Here is a 13,168-nt window from a genome sequence, read left to right as displayed (position 1 = left end):
TGAGATCCGAGTTGATTTTTGAGAACTAATTATAATCCTGTTTGAAGTTTTCCTCTTTGTCCTAATGTAAGCTAACACAGCTTTGTCACAAACCATCCCGGCTTCCTCATTTTGTTAACTGCCTATAGACGCTGTCGTAAATTGAGTCTGCCTCCTTCCGCAGTGCCGTCGCAAGTTGCTCATTAATAAGAGACTTCACTCTCTCTGGATGGGAGAATTCCCCGGAGGCTGAAAATTGCCCCGGGACATTCGAGGGTTTTCTGTGTCATTTCCATCATGATTGACAAGCAGTGAAACTATCTCTCACACACACACACACACACACACACACACACACACACACACACACACACACACACACACACACACACACACACACACACACACACACACACACACACACACACACACGTCCTCCCATCTCTCCCAGCTTTTGTTCTCGAGAATTGCAGGTTCGGACTAAGACATCCCTTTGTGGTATGAAGAAAAGATGACCAGGCAACGTGTGCCACATATGTTTTAAGTTACCGCATGCTGTGTCTTGCCTGGCGAAATGAGACTAGCTCGTCTGACCGTGGTGACAAATTGTTTTGGGGATTTCCCCAGAGATTATTTGAGTCAAACTTTTAGATTTAATAAACTTTAAGCCCACCAACCCCTCCCCTCCTTGTTTCTGACCTCTGCCTGCCACTCTTCATCGTCTCTATGATTTTGTAATTGGACAGAAAGTACTAGCTCACTATATTACTCCAGCACCAGCCAGCTGTAGGGTCGGTGTCAGCAGCCGCAGTGGTAATTACAGTCAAGATGGCCCCGCGTCGAGAACTAATTGTCTCTCCTTAACAAGCTGAACTCAATTAGAGCATTGAATTCAAGAGCTGTCCACTGTCCTGACATTGGTAAATCGTGTTGTAAAATAACCACCGTGAGGGGCAATGCACCACACCGCCAGCAGTGCCATCTTGTGACACCAGAGGGCACTGTCTGCTCGTGAATGTGGAGCTCTCACAGATGTCCGTCCATCTCCTCTGGGAGACTATGATGACTTGCACTGCATTGTACCGTGTGAATGTGATTTACCGCAGTCACTGTGCTGGCTTCTTAGGCTTTGACTTTCAAGCTCATTCTTTTTTTTCAGTAAGGTTTTATAGCTGCACATACTGCTACTGCTTTCCATTAAAGCAAACATAAAGGAATCAAACCATTCAGTTATTCATTTACCTGCTAAACACCAATATAGAAATTTAAAGGTCAAGACATCGCTACAGCTTTCTAGTGACTGAATTTCAAACTGTAGGTAGGGCTGTGACACAAACATGGGGCAAGATTATTAGAGCAGTAAGAATAGAAACATTTCTGCTTTTTCAATTCGGTGACAGCTGAGTTACAAGTTGCCCTTGCTTCATTTTAGTTACTACCCAAACAAGTTGGGTAGCACTAGTTTGGATAACAACATCCATAAGCATAGCTTCAGACCCACAGATCTGCATATGAACATGCAAAATCTGTGGGTCTGAAGCTTTCTGAGAGCCTAATCGTTTACCAGATTGGGAATTCTTTCACCTGCAAATTGCAGAAAGGACCCAGAATAACTGGTTAGTATGTTGCAGGTTCAAAACACCCCCATTGCAGTTTCCACCACCAAAAATGGAACGGCCAGGCTTAGAGACATACAAGTCAAATGTAGGGGTACCAGTGCAGACTGTGTTTGAACCATCAGACTGTTGGAAACTGGTCACTTACATCTGCTTATGTGGGTCAAACAAAACCATCACTGACTCTCTGTCCCCTCCTGCACCTTTTACCTGCCTTTACAGTCAGCTATGGCATTCCTCTACCTGTGATCAGTGTCTCAGTCACTTCAGCCACTAGCTTGACTGACACCAGAAGATGAGCCTCGCTAACCAGAGCGTGTCAGCGGAGTTTGCCACAGCTGAAGACATGTATGGCATAACGAGTGGGAGCAGGTGAAGAGTTTAACTTCTGTCTTCTTTTCATTGCAGCATGTGATGAGTGGACAGTGTTACCTCGACCGGACCTGTACCACGATGTCAACCGCTTCGGACACTCTGCAGTCTTCAGTGATGGGTACTTACTTACTTAATTGAAAACTCACAGGATTAAAAGTGGAAAATCCTCTGCAGTACATATATGAATCTCCTTAAACATGAGCTCCTGTATGATTTTTCTTCTTCATTCGATTCCTTTCCTGTTTGTTTTATTTATGATTTGACTTGTTAGATGGATGATAGAACAACCACAAAACCTCAGCAGAGGCTAGCAGAGAGGAAATGAGGAACACAAAAACGTAGAAAGCTGCCGTTTGTTGTCGAAAAACGATTAAAAAGGATTGTTGTTAAGAAAGAGAAGCTGAATTCATGAATGGATGCTTTGGCATCCAGAGTGAGAGTTGAGAATAGAACAAGAGATTTTCAAGTATTGGCAGCAGACTTTCTGTTCAAAATGAGTTCCTTTGTTGGCTCAAACCCTTCAAATACACGTCCTTTGCTTGATAGGGGACAATTGCAACACACGTGGGGTTATTGTTGCTTCTTAAATTGTGCTGAATTTATGGTGTAGCATAAGGAAATGGTCTTACACTGTGGCAGCACAGAGCGGGGACAAAGGGGAAACACTTGAAGCAAAGGAAAATGAGCAAACAGTGCATCACAGGGAAAAATCAAACCCTTGTTGCCTTGGGAAAAGCTGTGTGGATCCATACATGACATTTCATTATCAGTCTGCAATATGAATAGATTGTGATGGGGATGGTGCTGCGAGCAGAAGCGATGACTCATCACTAAATATGATCTGCTCTGCCAGCAGAGCAAGACGCTGCGATCCATATTAAATTATACATCCTGTTGTATAGAAGACATTAAATATTAACATTAATCACGACCCCTGTTTGGGGCAGTCCTTATATTACTCATGACTCCACTTCCTTGGGAGCAGTTCAAAGTTTGTTCATGCATTCATTAACTGTTCGAGTTCAGCACGATCAAAAGTTCACAGCAGTCAAACTGAGCTTTTTAAAAAAAAATTTATTAAGCAAAATGACGATAAGCAAGTTTACGAGATGCCGTATTAAGGTTTAAAAAACACGCTCTACTGCTGTAGTCCTGAATGTCAGGTTTGAGTTGTAATATTGTAGACAGAGACTGATGTACCTGCTCCTAACATTAACTTAAGTACTACAGCAAAACTCCACAAGCATCCTTTGGTCTAAACTTTAATGTAAAGGATCTGCATTTGCTTTCAGGCCCCCCCCAAAAAAACCTGGCACAGTCTTTCCTTTGAACTGCGTCTTGCTATCTCAGTGACTTTCTTTAAATTCTCTGTTAAAAAAACAGTTTTCATAATATTTTTTGAAAGAAAATGATTGGGAGGGAAAACACACGCTTTCACTATCCGTAAGACTTTTTCTCTACAATGACTCACATCTTTTAAATGAGAAGGAAAGAAAGTGGCTAACTGATGTAGTCCCCTGCAAGACTACCATGTTCTCCTCCTCCCGATCTAGGCACTCAGCAGGATGTCCTCAGCGTGCAGTTTGAAGTGTGCCCTCCATGATCCGGTGGAGTGGGGGGGGTGGTGGGGGGCTTTTGATCAGACTTGTGCAAATTACCCATCTACCCGGCCGGGCAGCCTGTGAATGGGTAATTGGTGGATGAGTCTGAGAGCATGCATACGCTTAGGCCCACGCTCACAGAGTAATCCCAGTAGCTGAACATAGGCCAGTGGAGAAACATGTTCAGAAACGACCTGGACCCATCATCAAAATGCACTCTAACACGCGCACAGTAGGGGGTCCTGTCAGGTCCATCTGCACAGGAAGGGAGCGCTTGTTGGGGATTTAGCAGACTTAAGAGGCAGGTTGAAGCCCAGAGAAGAGGAGGATCACTTAGAGTGTGCAAAAAGGGTTGAAATTGGGCAAAATAGTAGTAGTAGTAAATTCACTTGTCTTACTTCCTGAATCCCTTCCCTCCTGACGTCTATTTCGCCTCTTTTCATGTGTTCTCCTGCAGCGTTATGTACGTGTTCGGTGGCTTTAACAGTCTACTGCTCAGCGATGTCCTCACGTACACCTCGCCCAGCTGCTCGGCCTTTTCCAGCCCGACGTCCTGCAGCCAGGCCTGGCCAGGAATTCACTGCGTGTGGAACGCCACCCAAGAGGCCTGCCTGCCTTGGGAAAGCGACGTTATCGGCACTGAACAGCAGCAGCAGCCCTCCTGCAACACGAGATCATGTAGGTGACGTTACAGTTGCATTGAAATGCCACATCGGCATGGGAAGTGACACGTGAGGCTAATCCAAGATAATTTGGGGTTCTCGATGCTTTCCTTCAGTGTGTGCAGAACTCATCTGCATTCGCTTCACTGATGTCCGATGAGATGCATAGACTGCCAGAAACGGCATGTTTGTCATGAGCTGCCAACACAGTTCCTCACATCAAAGAGTGAAAATGAGCAAAAAAATATGTCACCTGGGTGTTTCCCTCTGTGTGTGTGATTGTGCGTGTTTGTGTATATGTGGAAAGTTTTGGAATGTGGAAAATATGGCCCTCATGCATCATCCAGAAACAAACAGTTATACCTATAACTTCTGTTCCCTGAAGGAGAGGAATGAGGTACAACACATAAGTATGGAACATATATACACACCCCATAGAGCAGCTAACAAACTGGAGTCGGACCACCAGCATCACCAGTGTGCAGTAGACCCAGCACAAAGGACACCATGAGCCATCAAAGGGGACCACTTTAAAAAAGCGGGACAAAGCGGGATCCTTGGTGCTGTACGCCAGTGAGATAGCTTCTATTATCCAGTGGGACAGCCTCTGTTTAAACAGGGGTCTACCTGTAGCCGGATTAGCGAAGCAGACAACGACTGGTCTCATAAACGCACATTCTGAGTGCTCTTAATGTTTGTACATAGCACACGTGCATCCTCTTCTGCTTCTTAGATGCAAAAGAAGAGGAGATGCTCAAATTCCATTGAGCTATAAGATACAGGAATGACCTTGGGTAAATATGCCGCATTCGGGCACAATACGACCCTGAGGCCATCAGGAGAAAACTCTGTGCAGGAGGGATGCACAGACAGAGCGTGAAGGTCACCTACTCGCTTTCCAGAAGCCAAAGGGAGAAGCAATGCAGTCTTATATGAAAGAAATTTTGTATACATAGACTCAGTGGGTTCAAAGGGGTCCACAAGGGGGCTCCAGCCCCAAAGACCCATGCAGGGACGCTGGACCTAACCACGGGTCTCAGGCGGCAAACCCTTTTACAAAAACTTATGGCAAGGAGATGAGCACCTGGTGTCACCCAGTCAAAACCAATATGATAAGCAGATATTGCTACATCTCCTGCAGGAATGTCAAAATACCCACAACAGAGCACTGGAATGGAGGTTTGCGCCGGTCCTAGCACCACTGCTTGAAGGTTTGGTTGAGGCTCTAGCACAACTGCCAAGGCCTTGGTGCTAACAGACTCATTATATCCAAGTGCCATGACTTTGTTGGCCATCAAGGGGCCACTAGAATCAGAGAGAGCTGCTATCGACACACTCTCTAGAACTGGAGATATTATTTCCACTAGGGGAAATGCATACAGGACTGGCCACTGGTGCGCTAGTGCATCCATGCCCAGGCATGCATTGTGGCCGATTATGGAGAAGAACAAGCATATTATGTAGATGATGAGATATTCAAGGACTTCACAATTTTATGTTGAGAACATTCTGAAATTGTTGTTGACAGTTTTTTGCTAATTGGAGAACCTCTGCCCACCTTCTGAGAAACTCTGGGTATAAAAACAAGAATTGACCTGGTGCTAATTAAATTAATTAGTTGCAAAATGTCCCACCAGCTGTTTCCTTTTAGGACCACTTACTTTTTTACTTTTACTTTTTACCAGTCTTTTTTTTTGCCTCCGTCCCAACTTTTTAAAGATGTATTGCTGCTCAAAAATAGCTAATATTTAGTAGTACATTTTCCCAGTTTCAACACTCGTTATGGTTTCTGTGTTCTGGATCCTGGATTCTGTTTTTGTTTACATTTTGTGTGATGTGCAAACTTGTTTGTTTGTTTTTTAATTGCATTGAGGTTTTATAACATTTTGATTTCTAATAATAAACATCCCCCAACACTAACGCTTGTGACACTGATGCACCCGCACACAGTTTCTTACATGTGAGCGTGCGCGTCAGTGAGGTAATCACGAAGGACAGTCCAACCTTCTCTCTCTGCTTCCCGTTGAGAGTTGTCTTCCCTTTGTTTGTCAATTGTCACACAAAGAGGAAACATCCGCCTTTCTCCTCGACACGGCTGTCTTATTTTCCGGTCTTGCTTCTACAGCAGTGCTGGCAGATGGAAACCGCTCCATGGCATCTCTTTGAGGCACATTAAATACAAGGGATGCTATCATGCAGTCAACACTGGATACCCCGAAAGAGACCGCTAATGTTTTGACTGAGCTGTGGTTATTGGCAGAAATAGTTACTGGTTGCTTTGACTTCTGGACTGACTGGAAGATTTCTGTCTCTGTTCTTATAAATTAATTAGTTTAAAAAAATAATGTGCACCCTGTTCTACATTTTGCAGACGGTGATGCTGAGAGATGTGACCAGTATACCGACTGTTACAGCTGCACTGCCAACACCAACGGTTGCCAGTGGTGTTCGAGCCAATGCGTGTCTCTCGGAAGTAACTGCACCTCTGCATCGGTAAGAAAACTTGCTCTCCACCCTGCTCAGAGCATTTGGGGACATCACATCCAACTCTGTTACATATAGGAGCTGAAGAGGTGCTTCTTATAAGCCTGGGAGGATCCAGAAAGCAGGATATATCAGGTTGTAGAGAAGGGGCCCGCTGGGTTTACTGCCTGCAGTCACCTCATTGCTTGGGGGAGAAAAAAAAACACTTTGTTGGACATTAAACACCGTTCATGGTTTTGTTGGACACCGGTGGTTTCTCTGCATGCTGCAGAACTTTAAAATCTGATGTTTACATGCGTGGATGTGTTTTCACTTCAGCAAACATTGCCTAACATTTTGTTGCCACGCAAGCTGAGTGCAATTTTGCAACTTATTGTAATACATGAATAGGTAGTGTTGTTATGATCCCGAGCAGTCAGAGGCTCTTTGAAGCACAGAGTAATGAATGCTCAGACACAATCGTTTCCCGGAGCCAATTCCAGTGCAGCTTCACTAATTTTGGTAACTTTTTGTTGCTTTCAATGGACCACACAAACGTTATTGTACCGAATCTTTATTTCATTTTTCTCCAAAGGTTATTTCATCTTAAAACACGCATGAGAGGGAAAAATACAGCCTGTCTCAGTCCAGCCCATGTGTCCTTAAAAGAAATCAAAATAACCCCCCCCCCCCAAATCTGATAGGTTATATTATGTTAATGACTCTTGAGGCAAATTACTTTGAGTCTACACTGCCATGCAACATGGCTCCAGCAGAGGACGCTCCATGTATGTGTGCAAACAAACCCTTTTTGGGGATTTTCTGTGATGGTCAGTAGCACCCTTCACACACCGACTGATAAATGTTTTGACTTTCCGTCTTGCAGCTCTGTTATAATGTACACTCACTGGCCGGTTTGTAAATACACCTGTTCAGCTGCTAAGTAATGCAAATATCTTAGTCCGCCAATATAACTGCAAGCTACTCAGTGCATTTAGGCATTTTAGACATGATCAAAATGACCTGCAGAAATTCAAAGTGAGCATAAGTGTGTGAGTGTGTCTGGGTGATTTGAGGGACTTGAATGGCATGCTTGTATGTAAAAGATCCAGTGAGCAGCAGTTTGGGCAAAAATACCTTGTTGATGCCTGAGGTCAGAGAACAGTGGCCACACTGCTTCGATCTGATAGGATGGCAACAGTAACTCAAATAACCAGTCGTTAAAACCAAGGTGGTGTGGCGTAATGGTGTTGGTGATATTTTGTTGGCACACTTTAGGTTCATTCATAGCAAGTGAATATTGTGTGAATGCCAAAGCCTTACCAGAGTATGGCTTCTGATTATAATCATGAGCACACAATGTGGTCCCTTTATGACTACAGTGTGCCCATCATCTGCTGCTTCCAGCAGGATATCACACCATGTCACAAACCTGAAATGATCTCAAACCGCTTTTTTGAACGTGACAGCGAGTTCAGTGTACTCAAGCGGCCTCCACAGTCATCAGATCTCAGTCCAATGGAGCATCTTTGGAGTGAGGTGGAACAAGAGGTTCACAGCAGCTGTGTGATGCTGTCACTGTCAATATGGAATTAAGGCACTTCGTCAACCCAGCACTAGCGGAGCGTGTCTAAGAAAGTGGCTCGAAAATGTGTTTTCATCAAATAGTGATGCTGATCTGTGCTGCGGTGGTATCTCAGCTTCTACAAGTAAAAACATTTCATCCATGATTACCACAATATATTTATTCATAATAAGAAGGTGAACATTAATATTTTCTTCCTTTTTACTGAAGCAGGTATGTCGAGTAATGGTTTTTACAGTTTGCCGTGAGTCCATATTTATAACATAATGTGTTTCATTAGGGACCTGAGCAGTAAGATTTAGGCTAATTTAAATGTTTATATAATATATAAGTGGATTGTTTTATGTAAGTAATGTGGGGGGAAGAAAGAAGAAACAGTTCTAAGATAAAATTCTTGTTTAATAAGAAAAAAAGGACTCGAGCTTTCTGTGCAAGCAAATATACTATTACTAAAATAATCAGCCATGTCTACTAAATGGATAGACTTGAGCATAATTCAGTGCTTTGTGTGAGAACTAATGAAACATTTTCATGTTTGCTGAATCTGGTTTGTCAATCTATGATCAGATTACTCCTCTGTTAGCCGCCGGCAGACTCGCACAGTTCAAATGTCTCTTTCAGCACTCTTATCTGCACAGTATGTGAGAAATGAGTCTCAATATCTCTGACTTCAGTTATTAAATAATCGAATATTTAAATTCAAATAGCTGTGTTGTTGGAAAAAAGAAGACTTTGATATTTTTTTTTTTTTTTTTTTTTTTCAGTACATCCAAATCTTTTTGAAAGAATGTGAAAAGATCTGTCTGGTCCTCGTATATCTGTTCCCCTTTATTCTGCGTGACTAATAAAAAATGCTTCCTTTTTTTTTTGTTTTGTTGTTTTTGTTTCATCTGAATGAAAATCATTTACGCATCATGAAATGTAATTGTTTGGCAGTTTGGAGTCCAAAGTGTTGATGTCTGTTGTTTTCGGGTTTCTTTTCTCAGGGGGCCATAGCCGAGTATGAAGTTTGCCCCAAGGACAACCCGTCGTACGTGTGCAACAAGAAAACAAGCTGCAAGAGCTGTGCTGTGGACCAAAACTGTCAGTGGGATTCTCGCAACCAAGAGTGCATCTCGCTGCCAGGTAACAGGGATGCTTGGAAGAAATAAAGCAGTTTAATTTGAAGAGATTGCAACAGCGCGCGCAGACACACACACACACACACACACACACACACACACACACACACACACACACATACACAGGCAAAAGGCAACACGAATCATGCTTAGTTTCTGAAACCTAGAGGTGCGAAACTGATAACAGAAGTTAAATAGTCAAATATTGATATACAGCACAGATAAGCAGGAAGTGCTGAACATATTCACCAATTTTATCTCTCTAGTTATCAAACCCAAGTTAACTTTTCATTTATCAGATAAAATCTGTCAGAAGGAAAGTCACTCCTACGCATGTTTCTTTACAATTATATTTTATTTTTCAGTGAGAAACTAAATAGATTTACGTAATTACTTCTGAAATCTCCATCCATCCATTCTCTTTGCTGGAGCCTATCCCAGCTGTTTTAGGGCGAGGCAGGGTACACCCTGAACAGGTCGCCAGTCTGTCGCAGGGTTAACACACAGAGCCAGACAACCATTCACACCTATGGGCAATTTAGAGTTACCAATGAATCTATCCCCACTAACAGAAAGACCCTGGCCTGATGTTGGAATTGAACTTCTTGCTTTGAGGCAACAGTGCTAACCACCAAGCCACCGTGCTGCCCCCTCTGAAATCTATTAAAAATTATTAGCCAAATGTTACACAGTGATGAAAGCTCTGTTTTGGTGAATGACAGACGTGTAGACCAAAGACTAAGAACAGAGAATAAAATTAAAAACACAGCAGAAATATTCTTGGTTTTAGTTACCTGATGAGGCATTGACGGACATGTTTGAAACTTTGGATGTCTGCAAGATGGAGAGAACTGCTTTCTAAAAGTTCTGTACTTTTATTATAACGCCTGTACTGCTTCTGACATACAACAATAATTAAAAAGACTGAAACTAATAAGAAAACTAAACTGAAGCTGGCCAGTTTTTCCAGTGGATATACAGTCAGCTTGCATATTAGCCTACCAGCTGTGTCAGAAGTATTGACGTCTACTCTCTCCGCTGCAGAGAACGTGTGTGGTGAAAGCTGGCACCTGGTGGGCAACTCTTGTCTGAAATTCATCACGACCAAGGACTCGTATGATAACGCCAAGCTGACCTGCAGGAACCACAACGCCGTCCTGGCTTCTCTGACCACGCAAAAGAAGGTGGACTTTGTCCTGAAGGAGCTGCAGATAATGAGCGTGGTGGTAAGGAGAAGGGGGCGATTGGAGGGGGAAGTGACCAGGATATTAATTATCGGATTAGAGAAAATGTGATATTCTCCTTGGGGAAATTGGGTCATCAGACCAGCAGAGAGAAAGATACCGATAAGACTTGAGATGCGCGGAGAGTGCCGGAGATAAAAATGGATAATTACAGCAAAAAGATCAAATCAGGCAAAGACTGAAGAATGATACACTACTTAGACAACTAATGATGTCGTCTACAAAGAGCATCTTCTTTGATATACTGTCTTGTTGAAAAAAGCGCATGTACACATTAGAAGAGTAACTCAATAACAGTTACACACTGGTTCAAAAAAAGACCACATCTGAAGTCCACTGTAAAAAAGATTTTTATTTCTCATGTTTTGCTCTGATTGATGAGCATAAATGGACTCTTGTGCACCTTCTCTAGTTTTTGCCCTTGGCTGTCTTTTCAGTAGCTTTTGAAATCTTGTCTTTTCCTTCTTAATGTGAATGAGCTCTGGTTGGATTCTTTTTTTTCTTTTTGTGTGTGTGTGTGTGATTTTTGAACCATTAAGCGTGAAACAAATCTCCCATTAACAGATCTCTTCCTCAGAGCTCAGACATCTCTTACTCGCTCCGTTAGAGCACATGCACAAAAATCTATCCCTGCGATCGATCAACCATCGCAAGCTGCCGTCTTTATTCTGTTCACGTATCCGCAGATATGGACGGACGCACTGTTGGGTATCGGGTTGTAAAGTCTGAATTCAACTTTTAAGTTGGTTGGGGTTAAAACTTCCTTAGGTTTGTAAAAATTTGTGCATTTACCAAACATAAAAGTTAGAAGATTTAACAGAAGTTTTATCTTCTCCAATAATAGAATTATCTGATTTCTTTTCCCCCTCATTTTGAAATGTTTGACATAAAATGATTTTATTACATTTTGCACATTAAACCATTAAGAATTCAATCAGTTCATTCATAAATAGACGAGAAAAAGATGCGTAGATAATGGAGAAAGTATTTTGTAACATCAGGAAAGTCCCTACAAAAAAAAGAAAGAAAAGTTATATAGCTCTTTGTAGTTTCTAATTACATACCAAATGCAAATACTGCCTCCTTTAACTTAGGCCACCCATGCAAAAAAAGCGATCCTGCAAAGTGCCTTGCAGCCACCACACGGCAAATCTAATGCTGAAGCTAAATAAGACAAAAGGGGTCTAAATCACAAAGTCAGGCTGGAATTAAAGAAGGGTCTTTCATCCATTCTAATGAAATCGTGTAGATTTCCCCTGCTGGTCTAAATTTGTTCTGGTGGTTGCTTTTCGGTAATCTTTGTGCTTAAGGGTAGAGAATAATGGAAGCTTAACCGCTCTGGAATAACATTGGTTTTCAATGATACGGGCGCAGAGATTTGGGAACAGGCTTCACGAGTCGCACTCCCTTGTTGTATTGATGGTGTACATCCAGTTCAGCAGTTCCAACGGTTTCCAGGCAGGTTTAATCAATCCGAGAAATGGCGATTGTATTCGATCTCAAAGGTACAGTTATTCCTCTCATGCCTGCGAGAGAGAGAAAAGTATTTTTGTTTACTACTATTGCAATATTAAAGCCATTGATTAGAGATGAGTTGGATAACGGAGCTTCTCAAGTCAACTGAGGTAAAGCTGCCTTTATTGCCACTGCGTCTGGTGCGGTGTGTTGCACGTCAGTATGAATGAAAAGATGCACCGACATTTTCTCTTTGTGTTGTAGTCAACATATGTTTTTTGGACTTGATTTAGTTATGCTGAAGATTAAATCAGTTTAAGTGTAACTGACGCTTAAGTCTGAGATGTTTTCTAGAAAAATCTGGCAGCAAACTGTTACCAAATTCGATCAGAGCAAAGAGCCATCGTGTGAAATCCTCCTTTGGTTTGCTGTTTACAGTACAAGGCCACTGTGACGCCGTGGGTAGGGCTCAGGAAAATCAACGTGTCCTACTGGTGCTGGGAGGACATGTCGCCGTTCACCAACACCACCCTGCAATGGCTGCCGGGCGAGCCAAGCGACGCCGGGTTTTGCGGCTACCTGGCCGAGCCGGCAGCCACCGGACTGAAAGCTCAAACCTGCATAAGCCCGGTGAATGGCAGCCTGTGCGAACGACCAGGTGAGCTCACTATGTTTATATTTTAAAGTCTGTTAATGCACATGTATTTTTAAATAACAGAAAAAAGAAGTTGCATGCATGAGTAATGTCATGTCTAAGAATTAGCTGAAGAGAAAAGGTTTTTTCCTCTGTAACCTTTCTGTCCGTGCTGGTTGAGGCTGCACAAGTAGATTGTCATGCCTGATGCTCATTTTTGTTGCAGATGCCTCATGTCTGCCTGATGAGGCTGTCATTAGGCTGATACTGGGTACACAAAAAGGCAGATGGACGCCTAAATGGATTTGTGAATAGCTATGAGGCTCATTATACCTCTTGCTGTAACAATGACACCTTTTAAAATTCACTTGTGTTCATTTCTGACCCTTTAAAATGAGCTTAAGAGACTTATAGCTGCTGGTTTATAATGCCC

The 13,168-nt window shown here is 42.6% G+C and overlaps 1 protein-coding gene across 3 annotated transcripts in view; it reads left to right on the top strand.

Moving 5' to 3' along the window:
• atrn (attractin) overlaps positions 1-13,168 on the top strand; it is a 126,729-nt gene that overhangs the window by 27,853 nt on the left and 85,708 nt on the right. For all 3 annotated transcript variants that reach the window (XM_031742051.2, XM_031742052.2, XM_031742054.2), the window contains exons 11-16: positions 2,004-2,088; positions 4,029-4,249; positions 6,605-6,726; positions 9,268-9,406; positions 10,447-10,628; positions 12,540-12,759. In XM_031742051.2, coding sequence (XP_031597911.2) covers positions 2,004-2,088; positions 4,029-4,249; positions 6,605-6,726; positions 9,268-9,406; positions 10,447-10,628; positions 12,540-12,759 — 969 coding nt within the window. The remainder of the gene's footprint in view (positions 1-2,003; positions 2,089-4,028; positions 4,250-6,604; positions 6,727-9,267; positions 9,407-10,446; positions 10,629-12,539; positions 12,760-13,168) is intronic.

Source organism: Oreochromis aureus, linkage group 19, assembly GCF_013358895.1.
Source record: "Oreochromis aureus strain Israel breed Guangdong linkage group 19, ZZ_aureus, whole genome shotgun sequence".
NCBI lineage: Eukaryota > Metazoa > Chordata > Actinopteri > Cichliformes > Cichlidae > Oreochromis > Oreochromis aureus.
This window is presented reverse-complemented; position numbering and strand designations above follow the sequence as displayed.